This window comes from Kogia breviceps, chromosome 18 (assembly GCF_026419965.1).
Source record: "Kogia breviceps isolate mKogBre1 chromosome 18, mKogBre1 haplotype 1, whole genome shotgun sequence".
NCBI classification, from domain to species: Eukaryota; Metazoa; Chordata; class Mammalia; order Artiodactyla; family Physeteridae; genus Kogia; species Kogia breviceps.
The window spans coordinates 4,475,523-4,496,745 of NC_081327.1; the positions used below are offsets into that span (position 1 = coordinate 4,475,523).

The following is a 21,223-nucleotide window of genomic DNA, read 5'->3' on the forward strand; positions in this document are numbered from 1 at the left end:
CCTCCAGTCTCAAGACTCCGGGATTTGTCCCTGAGCCTCTGGAACTGACACGTGCTGTCATTCAGCCTCATTCGGCCACCTGGCTGAATGAGAAACAGAAAGGAAAAACTGTTCGGTAGGGTGTCAGCATGAATGGGCCATTCTACACAAGGACAGTTTTGTATCTTCCATTCTAGTTTGTAATATAGAGCCAAGCCCAGCTCTTCTTTCCTTGAACTGCCTAAATTAATTCTAATTGCAGGAAACGTTCCGGGATGGAACTAGCGCCCCACAGCTACCACTTGGAGACCCACGTTCCCAACCACTGAATTGCTTGAGCCGCAGGAGCGGGACGTGAGAGAAACCTGCTCTCACGCTTTTTATTGAAACCGTTTTCAACTTGTCAGGAAGAAGCATCTTAGTTTCAGACACAACTGAGAGCTTCTATCTTAAACCTGTTCCAGATAAGAACTTAAGACGAGCGTTTTCATGGTACAGGAAAGTACCGTTACCCGTCCCGCCTCCAGACGCCGACTGAGCGAGTTAGGGCCCTCCTCCCTCCGCCTCTCACCGGTAACGCTCCGCCCAGGCCGCGCTCCCGGAAGTTCCGCCTCTAAATCTGCGCGTGCGCAATTTCTTACGGAACCGGAAGTTTAGCTTTCGGAACTACGATCGCTCTGCGGAGTGTAAATTTCTCTTTTCTAGTGTAAATCTGTGTTACGCGGTACCCCCCTTACTCCAACCTCAGGGTCTCGGAGTCACTTCGGACCTAAAATCCCATCACCCGGCCCTCCGCCCGAAGTAAATCCAGACGTCGCCGATACAGGTCGGGTGTGTTTTCCTTTGGGTTTGAATTCGTTCTGAGGCTGGTCGGTTCTCTTGGCTTTTCCGCCTTCGGTCCAGGTAGACACCTTCATTCGCGACATTTTCCTGTTTAAAACCCTTTAGTACCTCCGTCTTCCCCCTCGCCCGTCCTTGTAACGTCCTCTTCCGCGAGGTGGATGCACGCCGCACCCCCACACCCACCCCCAGCCTCGCCCTCTCGGCCCCAGGAGGGCAGGCAGGTCGCCCCGCAGAGGTCTCTCCCTGGTCCTGGGATTCTGGAGAGCCCGCCCCTCTCCGGAGACACCCTCCCTCCCTTCCAGCACCTCTGTCCTCGCGTCTCCTGAGGCCGGTCCTTCTGCTTCGCAGGCCTCCCCTTCGTAGTCAGCCCTTCCCCTCACCCCGCGAAGGGGGAGGTGACCTGGGCCAGCCGCGTGACACCCATGGGTCTTCCGTTCCAAATTCCACCCGATAGGAAATGGTCTCTTGCGGTTGGCGGGCATCTTATTCAGTCTCCATCCCTGTAAATATGTTGGCGAGGCGATCAGGAGAAGCAGAGACAGAGAAATAAAACAACTGAGGCAAAAGAATGAGGGAGCATCGATAGGAACATAGAGGATGGCTGAGCGACTTGTAAATAGACTGTAAAATGAAAGCGATTATGCCTTGAAAGGAGCAAGTGAATGAAATAGAGAAGTATATAAAAAGCTGGATGTCCAGAGTTTGACATAGAGCAGCACAGAGAGAGGGGCTCTGGATGTTGCTCGAGAGAGGGAGAGGATAAAATGTGGAACCATGGCCTTCATAGCATTATGGTGCTGGGAGAGTATGAGGACAAGGGATGATAAGAAGAGCAGAAGAAGAGAGAGAGCAGGAAGGAAGCACAGCCTCCTGTAGTGCCCGAGAGTGGGGAGGAAGGGAGAGTAACAGGGACAGAAGGGGTGTAACCCGGAGGGCAGAGAGGGAGCAGAGATAAGGGAAGAAAGAGGCAGAACTACATAGAGATTTAGGACAATCAGGAAGGGTGGAGAGAGAGAACATCAAGAGGCGGAATAAGTTGCAGAGTGGGGCAGGACAGGTGTGAGAAAAGAAATAAAGAGGAGGGCAGAAATATCAGGAGAATAGAGGGGAAGAGAAAGAGAAAGAAATAGGGAGACCCAAACAGAATGAAATGGAAGCACATAGTACTGCAGATAGAAGAGGGGAAACTGGATGCAGTCACAGTGTATTCCTCATATGTACAGAATTTTTATTCATGGGTTATATATCTATAAATCTGGAAAAGAAAAAGAAAGTGGGGGCTGTGCTGGGCTTGCTTCCTGTCAGTGGTGCTCAATCCAGACTTCACATTAGATTGATGAGGCATTTTGCATATGCGTGTTTTCTACCCCCTGACTAGAGATTTCCCTTCATATCAAAAGTGTGCTGTGCAGCCTCAGTAGTGTCGAACGTGCCCAAAGTGATTCCAATCTGGATCCGTCACGGAGCATCGTGACTCTGAGTCCCCCCGTTCCCGAGGGCTGAGATCTGGGCTGAGGCCGAGGGGCTCTCCTCTGCGTGGGGATGGATCAGGGCTGGTCTGTGACCCGCAGGGGATCGTCGGGTCCAGCCGAGGTGCCCGCTGCTGCTGTGTACGTGAGGACCTCACCAGGAGGGGAGCGAGATCTGAAGAAAGGGTGGAAAAGTCACCTGTTGGACTCTGTATGGGAGTTACTGTCCTGAGTCCCTCCTGGGACAGTGGGCAGCAGGGGACCGTCTGTTCCACGTGCTGAGGGCTTCCCTGTGTGTGTGTGGTGGTGACTCAGGAAGGGGTGTGTTGATTCTAAGCATTAAACAGCCTGTTTCCAACTTTGAAGATTGACCTCTAAAGACTCACATTGTCTGAGGAAGAAGCCCGGAAGAGGAGGGAGAGGAAAGAAAAGGAGTCAGAAATGGCTCTTTCTCAGGTAATGTCATATTCTCAGTTGATTTTTTTTGTCTATTCTTCCTCAAATGCCCTTATTTGGACTCGGTAAACTTGTCTGACTCTGAAGTATCCTGCCTGACACCTGTACATTCACACTCACCCAGGTCCTTCCCTCAGGGCCTGTCCTCTCCACTTAGATCCCGTCTCCCCGTGACCCAGTGACCTGGAACTTGTGAAGAGGCTCCACTGGGTGTAGTCCTGGGCAGGGCTTCACACCCACAGATTCAGACGTGGTGTCAGTGCTATTGGGCAGCAGGGATTGCTTAGGGCGCCATCAGGATGCACTGTCTGCTCTCTGTAAATCAGGGTAAAGAAGCTGCATATGGAAGTCAGGTATTAATATGCACAACAGTGGGGTGAAATCTGGAAAATAGACCAGTAAGCGGAAATTCTTTCTGACTTTTTCCAAGGCAATTGAAGCGAAATGACTGAGTCACTTCGTTCTAATCCTAATGATTGAGAATGTAATGGAATGGAAATTCAGAAGCAAACTTCAGTGATAATGGGTGTTTTATTGCTTCATTGAATTTAAACTGTGAAATCAACCTATATTTCTGACAGTTGGAAATTCTTTAAGTCACTTTCATCATTTCCATTCCTCAGAAGTTGTCTCTGTACTCTGGATTATATCCTTTTACACACAGAAGTTTTTATCTTTGATGTAGGTATGGTTCCAGCTTCACTCTTTTTAAATTAATTTATTTTTTAAAATATTTTAAAAAATATTTGTTTACTCATTTATTTGGTAGTGCTGGGTCTTAGCTGTGGCATGTGGTATCTTTATTGCAGCATACAGGATCTTCGTTGCTGCGTGTGGGATCTTTTATTTGCGGCATGCAGACTCTTAGTTGTGGCATGCATGTGGCATCTAGTCCCCTGCCCAGGGATCAAACCTGGCCCCCTGCATTGGGAGCACAGGATCTTAACCCCTGGACCACCAGGGAAGCCCCAACTTCATTCTTTGTTTTTTAATATAAATTTATTTATTTATTTTTGGCTGCATTGGGTCTTTGTTGCTATGTGCAGGCTTTCTCTAGTTTTGGTGAGTGGGGGCTACTCTTTTTTTTTTTAACATCTTTATTGGAGTATAATTGCTTTACAATGGTGTGAGGGGGCTACTCTTCATTGCAGTGCGTGGGTATCTCATTGTGGTGGCTTCTCTTGTTGCGGAGCGTGGCTGTAGGCACACCAGCTTCAGTAGTTGTGACACCTGGGCTCAGTAGTTGTGGCGCACAGGCTTAGTTGCTGCACAGCATGTAGGATTTTCCTGGACCAGGGCGCGAACCCACGTCCCCTGCATTGGCAGGCGGGTTTTTAACCACTGTGCCACTGGGGAAGTCCCTTTTTAAAAAAAAAATGTTTATTTACTTATTTATTTATATTTTTGGCTGTGTCGTGTCTTAGTTGCGCCAAGCAGCCTCTTTGTTGCGGTGCACATGCTTCTCTCTAATTGTAGCACTGGCTTCTCTCTAGTTGTGGAGTGTAGGCTCTGTAGTTGTGGCACTTGGGCTTAGTTACCCTGCAGCATGTGGAATCTTAGTGCTCGGATCAGGATTGAACTGGCGTCCCCTGCATTGCAAGACTGGTTCTTAACCACTGGACCACGAGCGTAGTCCACCCCCACCAGGTCCATTCTTTTGCTAGTAGATATCTATTTTCTAAGTACTATTTCTTTTTTTTTTTTTTTTTTTGCGGTACGCGGGCCTCTCACTGTTGTGGCCTCTCCCGCTGCAGAGCACAGGCTCCGGGCGCGCAGGCTCAGCGGCCATGGCTCACGGGCCCAGCCGCTCCGCGGCACGTGGGATCCTCCTGGACCGGGGCATGAATCCGCGTCCCTCGCATCGGCAGGTGGACTCTCAACCACTGCGCCACCAGGGAAGCCGCTCAGTACCATTTCTTATTGAGACTGTCCTTTCCCCTTTGTGTAGTCTTGGCGTCCTTGCCAATACATTTTTTGTGTTTACCAAGGATTATTTCTCAGTTTTCTAACCTGCTCCACTGGTTTATGTCTCTGTGTTTCTGCCAGTACCACGTCATCTTGATTACTTTGTAATATGTTTTGAAATCTAAAAGTGATGGCCTCTTTCTTCTTTTTCAAGAGTGTTTTGGCTCTTTGGGGTCCCTTGAGATTGCCTATGAATTTTAGCATTATTTTCTCTATGACTCCAAAAATTGCCGTTGAAATTTGGATTTGGATTCCATTGAATCTATAGAACTCTCTTGGTAATATAGTGATTTTTAGACTATTAACTTTTCCAATCCATGAGTGCAAAGTGTCTTTTTATTTATTAGTATCTCCATGGATTTCTCTTAGAACTTTTAGTGGTTTTCAGTGTGCACGTCTTTCACCTACTTGGCTCATTTTTTTCCCTCTGTATTGAATCCCATTGATGCTTTAGAAAATATGATCGTTCTCTAATTTTCTGTTGACATTGTTCACAGTGTATAGAAATGCAGCTGGGGACTTCCCTAGTGGTCCAGTGGTTAAGTGCTCCCATTGCAGGGGGCCCGGGTTTGATCCCTGGTCAGGAAACTAGATCCCACACGCGTGCCGCAACTGAGAGTTCGCATGCTGCACCTAAGAGCTCGCATTCTTTAACTAAGACCCGGAGCAGCCAAATAAATAAGTCAACAAATATTAAAACAAACAAAAAAAGTAGTTCCCAGAACTACTTTAAAAAAAAAAAAATAAAAGAAATGCAACTGATTTTTGCGTGCTTATTTTTTATGCTGCAACTTTTCTAACATTGCTCTTTGGAGCAGTAGTTTTCTCTTGGAATCTTTTTGATTTCTACATATAAAACTTGTCACCTAAAAATAAGATAATTTTACATCTTTTTCAGTTTGGATAACTTTGAATTTTTTCTTGGTGTCCAATGGCTCTGTCTGGGACGTTCAGTAGTTTCTTGAACAATAGGGTGGAGTGTGCATCTTTCTCCTTTTTGTTGTAATCGTTTAGCAGTGTGGACTTTCCCTTTAGTACAGCTTTCACTGTCTGTTAGAAATTTTCGTATGTAGTCTTTTTGTTTTCATTCAAGTATTCTTACATTTTCCGTGTGATTTCTGCTTTGGTGATTGCTTCTTTAAGAATGAGCTGTGTAATTTCCACATTTGACAGATTTTCCTGTTTTGCTTCCGCTTTCTATTTGTAATTTTATTTCCTTGTGTTTAGAGAAGATACTGTTTATGATCTCAGTCTTCTCTAATTTGTTCGGATTTGTTTTGTGGGAGATGTGGTCTGTCCTGGAGAATGTCTTACGCATGTTGGAGAAGGCTGTGTTTGCTGCTGCTGTTGTTGGGTGGAGTGTTCTGTACATGTCTGTTAGGTACAGTTGTACTGTAGTGTTTTTCAAGTCCTCTGTTTCCTTATTGATCTTCTTTTTGTTTCCATGCGTAGGTAAACCCAGGATGTTGAAATCTGATACTAATATTGTGCTATTTCTCTCTTTATTTCTGTTAAGATTTGCTTCATTTTTAGGGCAAGCAGTGATGTTAGATGTATACATATTTATAATTGTTCTAGCTTTTGGTAATTTTACTCTTTTACTGTTATATAATGTATTTTGTCTCGAGTTTGTGTACTTGTTTTGTCTGATATAATGTAGTCACCCCTGCTGTCATTAGGATGGAATTTTTTTTTTCCTTTCACTTTTTGCCTTTCCATGTCCTTATATTTGTGAATGTTAACAGTTCCAACTCTGACACACTCTCTCTGTGTTTCTTGTTCTTCTTGTTCTCTGTTTTCCTCCTGTTACTTCCTCTAGTGGTCCCTGCACAGGCACACTGTACAGTGCTGAAAGGCAGGAGCCCTGGCCAGCCCCCTTCACTCTACTGTAACTTCAGAGAGAATGTACTGAGTGTTTCCTTCTTCTTCTTTTGTTTTTTAATTAAAATAAAATTTTTTGGGCCGCACCTCATGGCATGTGGGATCTTAGTTCCCCAACCACAGATCCAACCCATGACCCGTGCAGTGGAAGCATGGAGTCTCAACCACTGGACCACCAGGGAAGTCCTGAGTGTTTCCTTCTTATTTCTTTCTTATTGTATCATTTGGTGACGTGTTCTTGCTTAATTACAATGTATTTTTTTCATATTCTCACTTGTCATGACTTTTAATTCTCCAGGAATTGTTAACTTTATTTTTGTCATAATTTGTTTCTTAATTGTGGAAATTATACATAATACTAATAAAATTTAGAATGTTGCATCAATGTTTTATTAGTAGGAAAAACAAACTGTTTATGGCTTTTGTTAATGCCTGCTTATGTATGTTTAAATGGAGAAAAATGGTATGTATATTTCTGAATATAATTATTTTATTGCGATTGCCCTTAAAGTATTGTTTTTTTCATGTTGGTACCACTTAGTAGAGTTGATACTTTTTCATCTCGCCAAAAATCCTGATATTCAAATGAATAAAAATGAGTATAAAAAAATGCAAAAATACGTCCTGAGACAACACCCCTCATTGTGACTTTTGTTTAAAGCCACTGTGGCCTTTGTCGTTTCTGAACTCACAACTCATACCCATAACTCATCTAGATATTGAATATCACTTAGTGTTTAAAACATAATGTGTAATACTTCTGCATAGACAACAAATTATTGAATTTTATTTGTTTGTATTATATTTCATGCATTGTCCACTAATATGAAAAATCCGCATTAATTGTAAGATATCATAATTTTATGAAAAAGCACAAGAAATAAAACTTAGAGACGTACAATTTGCTCTGAATCCCTTTACATAGATCTGTCAGAATACATACTTCCACTGAATTGATCCTTACCCTTCTCTTGTCATTTGCTGTGAAAATCAGAACTCTCCTTGGTGAAATGTGTTTTCATTTCAGGGACCGTTAACATTCAAGGATGTGGCCATAGAATTCACTGAGGACGAGTGGGAATGCCTGGACCCTGCCCAGAGGGCCTTGTACAGGGACGTGATGTTGGAGAACTACAGGAACCTGATCTCCGTGGGTGAGGATAACTTCCCTCTAGATGTTGCTATCTGCCCTTGGGTATCTTTGCATTTTCCCTTCTGTGGCTCTTGGGAGCCCCTGTTTTTCTTGACTGATCTAAAATGCCTGCTGACCAAGATACGAAAACCTTCAGGATGCAGCATCAGGAGTTTAAATTTTTATTTAGTTATTTACTTTATGGCCTCACTGCACAGCACGGAATATGCGATCTTAGTTCCCTGACTAGGCCTCAAACCCGTGTCCCCTGCAACCCTGCATTGGAAGCACAGTGTCTCAACCACTAGACTGCCAGGGGAGTCCGGGCATCAGTTTAAACCTAACTTTGCTCAGATGATCTGTCCACTTCATGATACATCAGGAGATGTTTTAGAGCTTACATATTTACAAAGTTCATCGGAAATTTTGGACATACCCACTTTCCTGTTTTCTACCCATGTACTTTTGAGTTAGGAGTTGTAGGAAGTGAGCTGCATTTATGCTTTTTCTTTTTTTTTTGAATTTAATTTTATTTATTTTTTTATACAGCAGGTTCTTATTAATCATCCATTTTATACACATCAGTGTATCCATGCCAATCCCAATCTCCCAATTCATCACATCACCACCCCCACCCCCCGCCGCTTTCCCCCCTTGGTGTCTATACGCTTGTTCTCTACATCTGTGTCTCAATTTCTGTTCTGAAAACCGGTTCATCTGTACTATTTTTCTAGGTTCCGCATATATGCGTTAATATACGATATTTGTTTTTCTCTTTCTGACTTACTTCACTCTGTATGACAGTCTCTAGATCCATCCACGACTCTATACAAATGACCCAATTTCGTTCCTTTTTATGGCTGAGTAATATTTCATTGTATATATATATGTATATATATATATATATATATATATATATATATATCACATCTTTATCCATTCGTCTGTCAGTGGGCATTTAGGTTGCTTCCATGAGCTGGCTATTGTAAATAGTGCTGCAATGAACATTGGGGTGCATGTGTGGTGTTTTTTTTTTTTTTCTCAGTATGCGGGCCTCTCACTGTTGTGGCCTCTCCCGTTGCGGAGCACAGGCTCCAGACGCACAGGCTTAGTGGCCACGGCTCACGGGCCCAGCCGCTCTGCGGCATGTGGGATCTTCCCGGACCAGGGCATGAACCCATGTCCCCTGCATCAGCAGGCCGATTCTCAACCACTGCACCACCAGGGAAGCCTGCATGTGTCTTTTTGAATTATGATTTTCTCTGGGTATATGCCCAGTAGTGGGATTGCTGGGTCATATGGTAGTTCTATTTGTAGTTTTTTAAGGAACCTCCATACTGTTCTCCATAGTGGCTGTATCAGTTTACATTCCCACCAACAGTGCAGGAGGGTTGCCTTTTCTCCACACCCTCTCCAGCATTTGTTGCTTGTAGATTTTCTGATGATGCCCATTCTAACTGGTGTGAGGTGATACCTCATTGTACTTTTGATTTGCATTTCTCTAATAATTAGTGATGTTGAGCAGCTTTTCATTTGCTTCTTGGCCATCTGTATGTCTTCTTTGGAGAAATGTCTATTTAAGTCTTCTGCCCATTTTTGGATTGGGTTGTTTGTTTCTTTGATATTGAGCTGCATGAGCTGTTTATATATTTTGGAGATTAATCCTTTGTCCGTTGATTCGTTTGCAAATATTTTCTCCCATTTTGAAGGTTGTCTTTTTGTCTTGTTTATGGTTTCCTTTGCTGTGCAAAAGCTTGTTTCATTAGCTCCCATTTGTTTATTTTTGTTTTTATTTCCATTACTGTAGGAGGTGGATCAAAAAAGACCTTGCTGTGATTTATGTCAAAGAAAGTTCTTCCTATGTTTTCCTCTAAGAGTTTTATAGTGTCTGGTCTTACATTTAGGTCTTGAATCCATTTTGAGTTTATTTTTGTGTATGGTGTTAGGGAGTGTTCTAATTTCATTCTTTTATATGTAGCTGTCCAGTTTTCCCAGCATCAGTTATTGAAGAGACTGTCTTTTCTCCATTGTATATCCTTGCCTGCTTTTCATAGATTAGTTGACCATTGGTGCGTGGGTTTACCTTTGGGCTTTCTATCTTGTTCCATTAATCTATGTTTCTGTTTTTGTGCCAGTACCATATTGTCTTCATTACTGTAGCTTTGTGTTATAGTGTGAAGTCAGGGAGTCTGATTCCTCCAGCTCCGAATTTTTCTGTCAAGACTGCTTTGGCTATTCGAGGTCTTTTGTGTTTCCATACAAATTTTAAGATTTTTTTGGTTCTGGTTCCATAAAAAATGCCATTGGTAATTTGATAGGGATTGCATTCAATCTGTAGATTGCTTTGGGTAGTATAGTCATTTTCACAGTAATGAGTTTTCCAATCCAAGAACATGGTATATCTCTCCATCTGTTGGTATCGTCTTTAATTTCTTTCATCAGTGTCTTATAGTTTTCTGCAGACAGGTCTTTTGTCTCCCTAGGTAGGTTAATTCCTAGGTATTTTATTCTTTTTGTTGCAGTGGTAAATGGGAGTGTTTCCTTAATTTCTCTTTCAGATATTTCATCATTAGTGTATAGGAATGCAAGAGATTTATGTGCATTAATTTTATATCCTGCAACTTTACCAGATTCATTGATTAGCTCTAGTAGTTTTCTGGTGTCATCTTTAGGATTCTCTATGTATGATATCATGTCATCTGCAAACAGTGTCTTTTCCAATTTGTATTCCTTTTATTTCTTTTTCTTCCCTGATAGCCATGGCTAGGACTTCCAAAACTATGTTGAATAATAGTGGTGAGAGTGGACATCCTTGTCTTGTTCCTGATCTTAGAGGAAATGCTTTCACTTTTTCACCATTGAGAATGATGTTTGCTGTGGGTTTGTCATATATGGCCTTTATTATGTTGAGGTAGGTTCCCTCTATGCCCACTTTCTGGAGAGTTTTTATCATAATTGGGTGTTGAATTTTGTCAAAAGCTTTTTCTGCATCTATTGAGATAATCACTTTCTTAAAAATTTATTTTATTTGTATTTATTTTTGGCTGTGTTGGGTCTTCATTGCTGTGTGCGGGCTTTCTCTAGTTGCGGCGAGCAGGGGCTACTCATGATTTTGGTGCACAGCCTTCATTGTGGTGGCTTCTTTTGTTGTGGAGCACAGGCTCTAGGCGTGCGGGCTTCAGTAGTTGTGGCACGCGGGCTCGGTAGTTGTGGCACGTGGGCTTAGTTGCTCCACGGCATGTGGGATCTTCCCAGACCAGGGCTCAAACCCGTGTCCCCTGCATTGGCAGGCAGATTCTTAACCACTGCACCACCAGGGAAGCCCCATCATATGGTTTTTATTCTTAAATTTGTTAATATGGTGTATCACATTGATTTGCATATATTGAAGAATCCTTGCATCCCTGGGATAAATCCCACTTGATCATGGTGTATGATCCTTTTAATGTGTTGGTGGATTCTGTCTGCTAGTGTTTTGTTGAGGATTTTTGCATCTATATTCATGAGTGATATTGGTCTGTAATTTTCTTTTTTTGGAGTATCTTTGTCTGGTTTGGGTATCAGGGTGATGGTGGCCTCATAGAATGAGTCTGGGAGTGTTCCTTCCTCTGCAATTTTTTGGAAGAGTTTGAGAAGGGTGGGTGTTAGCTCTTCTCTAAATGTTTGTTAGAATTCACCTGTGAAGCCATCTGGTCCTGGACTTTCGTTTGTTGGAAGATTTTTAATCAGTTTCAATTTCATTACTTGTGATTGGTCTGTTCATATTGTCTGTTTCCTCCTGGTTCAGTCTTGGGAGGTTATACCTTTCTAAGAATTTGTCCATTTCCTCCAGGTTGTCCATTTTATTGGCATAGAGTTGCTTGTAGTAGTCTCTTAGGATGCTTTGTATTTCTGCAGTGTCTGTTGTAACTTCTCCTTTTTCATTTCTAATTTTATTGATTTGAGTCCTCTCCTTCTTGATGAGACTGGCTAATGGTTTATCAATTTTGTTTATCTTCTCAAAGAACCAGCTTTTAGTTTTATTGATCTTTGCTGTTGTTTTCTTTGTTTCTATTTCATTTATTTCTGTTCTGATCTTTATGATTTCTTTCCTTCTAGTAACTTTGGGTTTTGTTTGTTCTTCTTTTTCTAGTTCCTATAGGTGTAAAGTTAGATTGTTTATTTGAGATGTTTATTGTTTCCTGTGGTAGGATTGTATTGCTGTAAACTTCCCTCTTAAGCTGCTTTTGCTGCATCCCATAGGTTTTGGATCGTTGTGTTTTCATTGTCATGTGTCTCTAGGTATTTTTTAATTTCCTCTTTGATTTCTTCAGTGATCATTTGGTTATTTAGTAACATATTGTTTAGCCTGTTTGTTTGTGTTTTGTGTTTTTTTGCATTTTTTTCCCTGTAACTGATTTCTAATCTCATAGTGTTGTGGTCAGAAAAGATGCTTGATAGGATTTCAATTTTCTTAAATTTACTGAGGCTTGATTTGTGACCCAGAATGTGATCTATCCTGGAGAATGTTCCATGTGCACTTGAGAAGAAAGTGTAATCTGCTGTTTTAGGATGGAATGTCCTATAAATATCAATTAAATCTCTCTGGTCTGTTGTGTCATTTAAAGCTTGTGTTTCCTTCTTTATTTTCTGTTCGGATGATCTGTCCATTGGTGTAAGTGAGGTGTTAAAGTCCCCCACTATTATTGTGTCACTGTCGATTTCCTCTTTTATAGCTGTTAGCAGTTGCCTTATGTATTGAGGTGCTCCTATGTTGGGTGCATATAGATTTATAATTGTTATATCTTTTTCTTGAATTGATCCCTTGATCATCATGTAGTGTCCTTCCTTGTCTCTTGTAACATTCTTTATTTTAAAGTCTATTTTATCTGATATGAGTATTGCTACTCCAGCTTTCTTTTGAGTTCCATTTGCATGGAATATCTTTTTCCATACCCTCACTTTCAGTGTCTGTGTGTCCCTAGGTCTGAAGTGGGTCTCTTGTAGACAGCATATATATGTATCTTGTTTTTGTATCTATTCAGCAAGCCTGTGTCTTTTGGTTGGAGCATTTAATCCATTCATGTTTAAGGTAATTATCGATATGTATGTTCCTGTGACCATTTTCTTAATCGTTTTGGGTTTGTTTTTGTAGGTCTTTTTCTTCTCTTGCGTTTCCCACTTAGAGAAGTTCCTTTAGCATTTGTTCTAGAGCTGGTTTGGTGGTGCTGAATTCTTTTAGCTTTTGCATGTCTGTAAAGCTTTTGATTTCTCCATCAATCTGAATGAGATCCTTGCTAGGTAGAGTAATCCTGGTTGTAGGTTTTTCCCTTTCATCACTTTAAGTATATCATGCCACTTCCTTCTGGGTTTTAGAGTTTCTGCTGAGAAATCAGCTGTTAACCTTATGGGAGTTCCCTTGTATGTTATTTGTTGTTTTGGCCTTGCTGCTTTCAATAATTTTTCTTTGTCTTTAATTTGTGCCAATTTTATTGCTATGTGTCTCGGCCTGCTTCTCCTTGGGTTTATCCTTTATGAGACTCTCTGTGCTTCCTGGACTTGGGTGGCTATTTCCTTTCCCATGTTAGGGAAGTTTTCGATTATAATCTCTTCAAATATTTTCTCGGGTCCTTTCTCTCTCTCTTCTCCTTCTGGGACCCCTATAATGTGAATGTTGTTGTGTTTAATGTTGTCCCAGAGGTCTTTTAGGCTGTCTTCATTTCTTTTCATTCTTTTTTCTTTATTCTCTTCCCCATCAGTGAATTCCACCATTCTGTCTTCCAGGTCACTTATCCATTCTTCTGCCTCAGTTATTCTGCTATTGATTCCTTCTAGTGTATTTTTCATTTCAATTATTGTATTGTTCATCTGTTTGTTTGTTCTTTAATTTTTCTAGGTCTTTGTTAAACATTTCTTGCATCTTCTCGATCTTTGCCTCCATTCTTTTTCCGAGGTCCTGGATCATCTTCACTGTCATTATTCTGAATTCTTTTTCTGGAATGTTGCCTATCTCCACTTCATTTTGTTATTTTTCTGGGGCAGGGACTTGTCTGATCCTGGTTGTAACCCAGGGCCTGGACCAGGCTCCAAATACCAGGTGAGGAAGGAATGAGTGTTCCCAGGGCCTCCACCACTTGGTGTTTTTTTTTTTGTGTGTGTGTGGTACGCGGGCCTCTCACTGTTGTGGCCTCTCCTGTTGTGGAGCACAGGCTCCGGACGCGCAGGCTCAGCGGCCGTGGCTCACGGGCCCAGCCGCTCCACGGCATGTGGGATCCTCCCAGACCGGGGCACGAACCCACGTCCTCTGCATCGGCAGGCAGACTCTCAACCACTGCGCCACCAGGGAAGCCCTCCTCTGGTCTTTTTAATGAGAGCTCTTCTAACAGGCATGATGTAATATCTCATTGTGGTTTTTATTATCATTCCTCCTGAGGGTACCTCTGAAAATTGGGAGGCTTCCTCCAGTTCAATCTCAATGCAATTTAAGAAAGAACTGGAGAGTCAAAGGCCAGCAAATTGTCATGAACTTTCCTACACTTTTCAGTTTAGTGCTTTTGGGGCAGGCAGTTGCTTGGGTGGTATGGCTTATTAACTCGTTTGTAGAGTTTTCCCAAAGGCTTGTATTTTTTTTTTTTTTAAATAAATATATTTATTTATTTTTGGCCGGGTCTTCGTTTCTGTGCGAGGGCTTTCTCTAGTTGTGGCGAGCGGGGGCCACTCTTCATCACGGTGTGCGGGCCTCTTACTATCGCGGCCTCTCTTGTTGTGGAGCACAAGCTCCAGACGCGCAGGCTCAGTAGTTGTGGTTCACGGGCCCAGTTACTCTGCGGCATGTGGGATCTTCCCAGACCAGGGCTCGAACCCGTGTCCCCTGCATTGGCAGGCAGATTCTAAACCACTGTGCCACCAGGGAAGCCCCAGGGCTTGTATGTTTATATATTGTTTTAAACTTGGGTTCCTCATGTGTTAATGAGTGCCTGTTGTTTACTTTTCTGCTGTGTTTTCATTTTTTTCCTTGCAAAGCTAATGTTAAGAAATATAATGGTATGATTTCTAGTAGTTTGAGAGGTAGGATAATTTTAATGTTTGATCACATGGAGTGTTAGCATGAACTTTTGATATTCTAAAGCCAATACATTTCTTTGTTTAAAGTATATTTATAGTTAATATTTTAGTAGCATTCTTTCTTGTGTTCACATTCTTAACTAATGTAATCGTATCCTTAAAATGCTCAGACTTTGGCTGTTAATATAACTAGAGAATATTTCATTTATTAATATTTAATTTTGATTTACAGATGATATAACATTTCAGAATGTTTTTTGCTTCATGGGCACATAGTTTTATAGGAGTTATTTAGAAAAATATTTTCGTTATATCATGGACATTTTATAGCAATTACTCTATTACCACGAAAATAGTGTCAGGGCTCTTTTATGTCAGGCAAATTACATTTAAAGTTATAGATAAATTTAATATCATATTACATGCTTCATAGATAACCACCATCCACAACCACCATCAGTGAGCATTGTGTTAAATTATAGTAGAACCAGTCAGGGATTGTTGTGGTTCTCAGGAACTGTAAGTTTTCTCCACAAGCTCCGTTCATTTTTCAGAATTATTCTTCCTTCCTCTGTGTCTTTGCCTTGGATTAGTTTCTACCCTAGAGCATTGCATGTTTGAGATGTGAGCATTACTGCTTTTCCCCTTACCTACTCTTGCCTCAGCAGATTACTTTGCTGATGCCTTCCTGCTGCTAAAACTGTGGGCTTAGTGTAGTGTTACGAGTGTTGGGTGGGAGGGACACAGCCAGTCTCTAAGATGTGTTTTTTATTCTGACATAACCATCTCCTAGAACGGCAACATCAATTCAGCTGTGTTTCAATGACAGTACACACTTGGTGAGCTGAGAATGTTTCTGAAAAACTTTGTTCCCATTTACCAATTCCCACAGACAATTACAAGTTCCTAATGAACGTCACTAGAGTGTAGTAGAGACTTTCCCTTTTTTATGACCCCTGAAGGCAGTCGGGGGTCCACATGGAGGAAACAGAAAACTCAGAGGTCTCACACTGGTTAGTGATGTTAAATATATTTTCTTTTTCCCAGTTTTAGTCTGTATATTGATTTTAGTGAAACGTCTCTTACTCTTTTTGCCCATTATCTAATTTCGCAGCCCCGTTCCATCAAGGCAAGCCAAGGGACCAGTTTTGGCAAATAAGTTGTGAGTGGAAGTAATGAATTTCTCATCTGAATCACCAAGTCCGTATTTTTAATAAATCACAATGTCACACCTAAGAATTCTGATTTTACAGATATACCCAGGATGTATGTAAACATTTATCCACATTAACATGCTGTAAAAAATTGTCAGTAGAAGCATTTTTTCCTAACAGCCAGAACTTTTAACTTTGAGCTAATTTCTGTACACCTGTAGAGTTCAGATAAGAATCCTCTTTTTTCCCCCCACTATGAGTATTCTTCGGAGTAGCACCAGTTTTTCAGTTATTCTTTCATTAAATTGTCTTGGTACTTTAGTCTGGTGGGCTGCTTGGGTTGAGGGTCATCTTAAGAATACGTTGTCTCACACTGTAAGTCCAGATGCACATCCTGGTTCTCTCACTAGTTTTTTTGTCTATTGAGGTCATGTACATAATCCTCTGAGTCTACTTCCTTTCCTTGAAAAATCTTGATAATTTTCCTCAAGCCTTTTCAAAGGAATAAGTACTGTTAGATGGCTTTGAATAGTGTATTTTTTATAGTAAAAACTCAAAAGTTATTTTGGCTGAAAAGATATATTATTATTCTGTTATTTTTATTATACTATCTCTTTGTCTGCATTATATCTTGTATACCTTATTTTTGCATTTTTTTCCTGATAATATTGTATCTGACCATAATTAAATAAATTTACAAGTTGCTCATTCTTCATTACATGTATGCCGGAGCCAATGAACTGGATGTTTAAGGTCCCTGCATATGTAGGGAGTTGCTCATTTATTGGCTGTTCATATAACTGGAGAATGTTTCATTTATTGATAATTATTTAATTTTGATTTCTAGATGGTGATCTTACAGATGTTTTATGCTTCTTCATGGGTACATAGTTCTATAGGAGGTTTTTAGAAATACGTAGTTGTTTTAAAAAACTGTTTCATTGGGACTTCTCTGGTTGTCTAGCAGTTAAGACATCTTGTTCCCAGTTTGGAGGGCACTGGTTCAATCCCTGGTTGGGGAACTTTAATCCCGCATGCCACATGGGCCTGGTCAAAAAAAAATTTTTTTTTATCAAATTCTTCATTTTCTCTGTGTTATATTTGTTTCCCAGTTCTAAAGTGACAGTCATAAGCTAGTTTCGGTTTATTTATTGTTACAATACATTTTTGGTTCTTTAGCATTTATTCACGTATAATAAGTTCTGAAAATATATATACGTACACACACACACACACACACACACACACACACACATAGTTTAATATCCTTTTCTCCTTGAGTAAAGATTACCAGTATGTTTTACTGATAATTGGTGTGTTCTTTGGTTGGCATCATGGGTGAAAACTACACTTTGATAGCTAACAGCAGTTTTTCCAATGTGAGTATTTTTGTCATAGGTTGTTTAAAAGTGTGCCATAAAATTACTGGAATTACCTCTGATGACTTTAACTTTAGTAAAGAATCATTCCTATTCTGTTTCTACAAATTGTAATATCATGGTTGGTGAGGTTCATAACTTTGCTTGATAGAAGTATTATTTGGTTTAGAATGGTTTATTTAACCTGAAACATTTATTCATGAGTTGTAATGAATGGGATACTTACGGTTCTTTATATCTTGTAGATATCTCTTACATGCATGTGATCAAGATATTACAACTGAAAGCAAATACTGATAAAGGAGAAGTATTCCAAACAGTGATGTCAGAAAGACATGAAAGGAATGAAATGAAACATTTTTACCTCAGCGATGTTCAAGAAAATATATATGACTTAGTTTCTCAGAAGAGAGATGAGGAAAGTAATTACAAACAAATACCTATAACCCATAATGAAAATCTCACTGAGAAGGGAGATCAACATGTTAGAAGTGTTGCAGGAATCAAGCCTATTGAAAATAGGCTGGCATTAAGCTTTTGGGTTGAACTGCATATATTTAAAAGTGAAGAAAAGCTTGATGAATTTATTCAAGTGGACAAGGATATCAGGACTAGTGCCTCATGTTCACCACTTGAAGGAACTTCTTCTAGTGTGCAAACCAACATTTCTAATACATATGCGAGTGGTTTTATGCGCCCTTCAGTAGTGACACAAGAACAGGAAGTGCACAGGGAAGGATCTTACAAATGTAATCTGTGTGGCAAAACTTTCCTTCAGGGATCATACCTCAAAAGACATCAGATCTTCCATACAGGAGGGAAAGTACATAAATGTGATGTATGTGAAAAAGTCTTTACTCACAAATCATACCTTGCAAGTCATCAGAGAACTCATACTGTAGAGGAACCTTACAAATGTAATGAGTGTGGAAAAATCTTTCATTACAGCTCTGAACTTGGAAGACATCAGTTTCTCCATACAGAAGAGAAATTACGTAAATGTGATGTATGTGAAAATGTCTTTATTCGAAATTCATTCCTTGCAAGATATCAGAGAAATCATAATAGGGGGAAACCCTATAAATGTAACGAGTGTGGCAAATTCTTTAATCAAAAGGCATACCTTACAAAGCATCAGAGAGTTCATAATGAAGAGAAGTCCTACAAATGTAATGTGTGTGGCAGGGTCTTCAATCGAAATTCAAATCTCGAAAGTCATCAGAGAATTCATACTGGAGAGAAACCTTACAAATGTAATGACTGTGGCAGGTTCTTTTCTCAAAAGCCAAATCTTGGAAAGCATCAGAGAGTTCATACTGGAGAGAAACCTTACAAATGTAATGAGTGTGGGAAAATCTTTCATTACAGCTCAAAACCTGGCAGACATCAATTTCTCCATACAGAAGAGAAATTATATAAATGTGATGTGTGTGAAAATGTCTTTCCTCAAAATTCATTACTTGCAACATATCAGAGAAATCATTCTGGGGAGAAACCTTATAAATGTATTGAGTGTGGTAAATTTTTTAGTCGAAGAGCACACCTTAAAAGTCATAAGGGAACTCATACTGGAGAGAAACCTTACAAATGTATTAAGTGTGGCAAGCTCTTTAGTCGAAAAAGTAACCTAACAAGACATCAGAGAATTCATACGGGAGAGAAACCTTACAAGTGTATTGGGTGTGGTAAGTTCTTTAGTCGAAAAGCACACCTTATAAGACACCAGACAATTCATACTGCAGAGAATCCTTACGAATGTAATGAGCATGCCAAGGTCTTTAGTGAAAAATCACACCTTGTAAGTCATCAAAAAATTCATACCGGAGAGAACTGATACAAATGTAATGAGTTTGGCAAAACCTTTTATCACATCTCAGCCCTCACTCAACACCTGAGAATCCATACAGGACAGAAATTATATTGGGTTGCCCAGAAGGTTCAGTTTTTTCCGTAAGATGGCTCTAGGAGCACTTAGTTGTCTTTAACTTCATTCAGACAATTTTGTTAGATTTTATGTGACAGCTGTGATATCAGTGTGCATTTTTAAAAAAGACTCATCAAAATCAGTGAATCTTTGTGTAGCCATTTTAATATTGAAGATGGAAGGAAAACAACATTTTCAGCATATTACGCTTCATTATTTCAAGAAAGGTAAAAACGCAACCGAAATGCAAAAAAAGATTTGTGCAGTGTATGGAGAAGGTGCTGTGACTGATTGAACGTGTCAAAAGTAGTTTGCGAAATTTCGTGCTGGAGGTTTCTCACTGGGTGATGCTCCATGGTCAGGTAGACCATTTGAAGTTGATAGCGATCAAATTGAGACACTAATTGAGAACAGTCAATGGTATACCACCTGGGAGATAGCCGACATACTCAAAATAATACCAAATCAAGCGTTGCAGATCATTTGCACTAGCTTGGTTATGTGAATTGCTTTGATGCTTGGGTTCTACATAAGTTAAGCGAAAAAGAAACCCTTCTAGACCGTATATCTGCATGTGATTCTCTACTTACACATAATAAAAAGTTATGTTTTTAAAACATTGTGACGGGTGATGAAAAGTGGATACTGTATAATCATGTGGAATGGAAGTGATCGTGGGGCATGTGAAGTGAACCACCACCAACCACACGGACAGCTAGTCTTCAACCAAAGAAGGCGATGTTGTGTCTACAGTGGGATTGGAAGTCCTCTATTTTGAGCTCCTTCCAGAAAACCAAACGATTAATTCCAACAAGTACTGCTCCCAGTTAGACCAACTGAAAGCAGCACTCGATGAAAAGCATCCAGAATCAGTCAACAGAAGATGCATAATCTTCCATCAGGATAACGCAAGACCACATGTTTCTTTGATGACCAGGCAAAAACTGTTACAGCTTGGCTGGGAAGTTCTAATTCATCCGCCATATTCACCAGACATTGCACCTGTGGATTTCTGTTTATCTCGGTCTTTACAAAATTCTCTTAATGGAAAAAATTTCAATTCCCTGGAAGACTGTAAAAGGCACCTGGCACAGTTCTTTGCTCAAAAAGATGAAAAGCTTTGGGAAGTTGGAATTATGAAGTTTCCTGAAAAATGGCAGAAGGTAGTGGAACAAAAGAGTGAATATGTTGTTCAATAAAATTCTTGGTGAAAATGAAAAAAATGTGTCTTTTATTTTTTCTTAAAAACAGAAGGCACTTTTTGGCCACCTCAATATAAATGTTATGAATTTGGCAAAGTCTATAGTTGAAATTCAGACCTTGCAATTCGTCAGAGAATTCATAATACAGAAAAATCTTTAAAAGGTAATGAGCGGGCTTCCCTGGTGGCGCAGTGGTTGGGAATCCGCCTGCCGATGCAGGGGATACGGGTTCGTGCCCCGGTCCGGGAAGATCCCACGTGCTGCGGAGCGGCTGGGCCCGTGAGCCATGGCCGCTGAGCCTGCGCATCCGGAGCCTGTGCCCCGCAACGGGAGAGGCCACAACAGTAAGAGGCCCGCATATCACAAAAAAAAAAAAAAAAAAAAAAAAAAGGTAATGAGTGTTGGAAAGCCTTTAGTGAGATCTCAACCCGTACTACAAATCAGGTAATAAATACAGAGGGGACATCATATTAATGTGATAGATGTGGAAAGGTCCTCATTCAAAATTGACACTTCAGGGACATCCCTGGCGAACCAGTAGTTAAGACATAAATGTAATGTGTGTGGCTTTTACCCAAAGATCACAAGGTGGGACATACTGCAGTGATACCTTATAAATGAAATGGGTGTGACAAGACCTTTTCTTGACTTCAAGTATTAGTTAACAGCAGACAGTCCATTGAAAAGAAACCCTTCAAATGTATGAGCAGAGGCTCTATCCCGGCCTCACAGTGCACTAGATTTCTCAATATATATCTTTGAGAGAAACCACACAAAGCAATATGTGTGCTAAGG

At 40.6% G+C, this 21,223-nt stretch overlaps 2 protein-coding genes across 3 annotated transcripts in view; both read left to right on the forward strand.

Moving 5' to 3' along the window:
- The window catches only part of LOC131744559 (zinc finger protein 836-like), a 383,402-nt gene that overhangs the window by 321,842 nt on the left and 40,337 nt on the right, over positions 1 to 21,223 (forward strand). The gene's annotated exons all lie outside the window — the stretch shown is intronic.
- Positions 621 to 20,439, forward strand: LOC131744539 (zinc finger protein 813-like). Its single transcript, XM_059044118.2, has 4 exons — positions 621 to 882; positions 2,658 to 2,747; positions 7,621 to 7,747; positions 17,548 to 20,439. The coding sequence occupies exons 2-4, from the start codon at positions 2,733 to 2,735 to the stop codon at positions 19,134 to 19,136; spliced, it is 1,731 nt and encodes a 576-aa protein (XP_058900101.1). The 5' UTR covers positions 621 to 882; positions 2,658 to 2,732; the 3' UTR covers positions 19,137 to 20,439.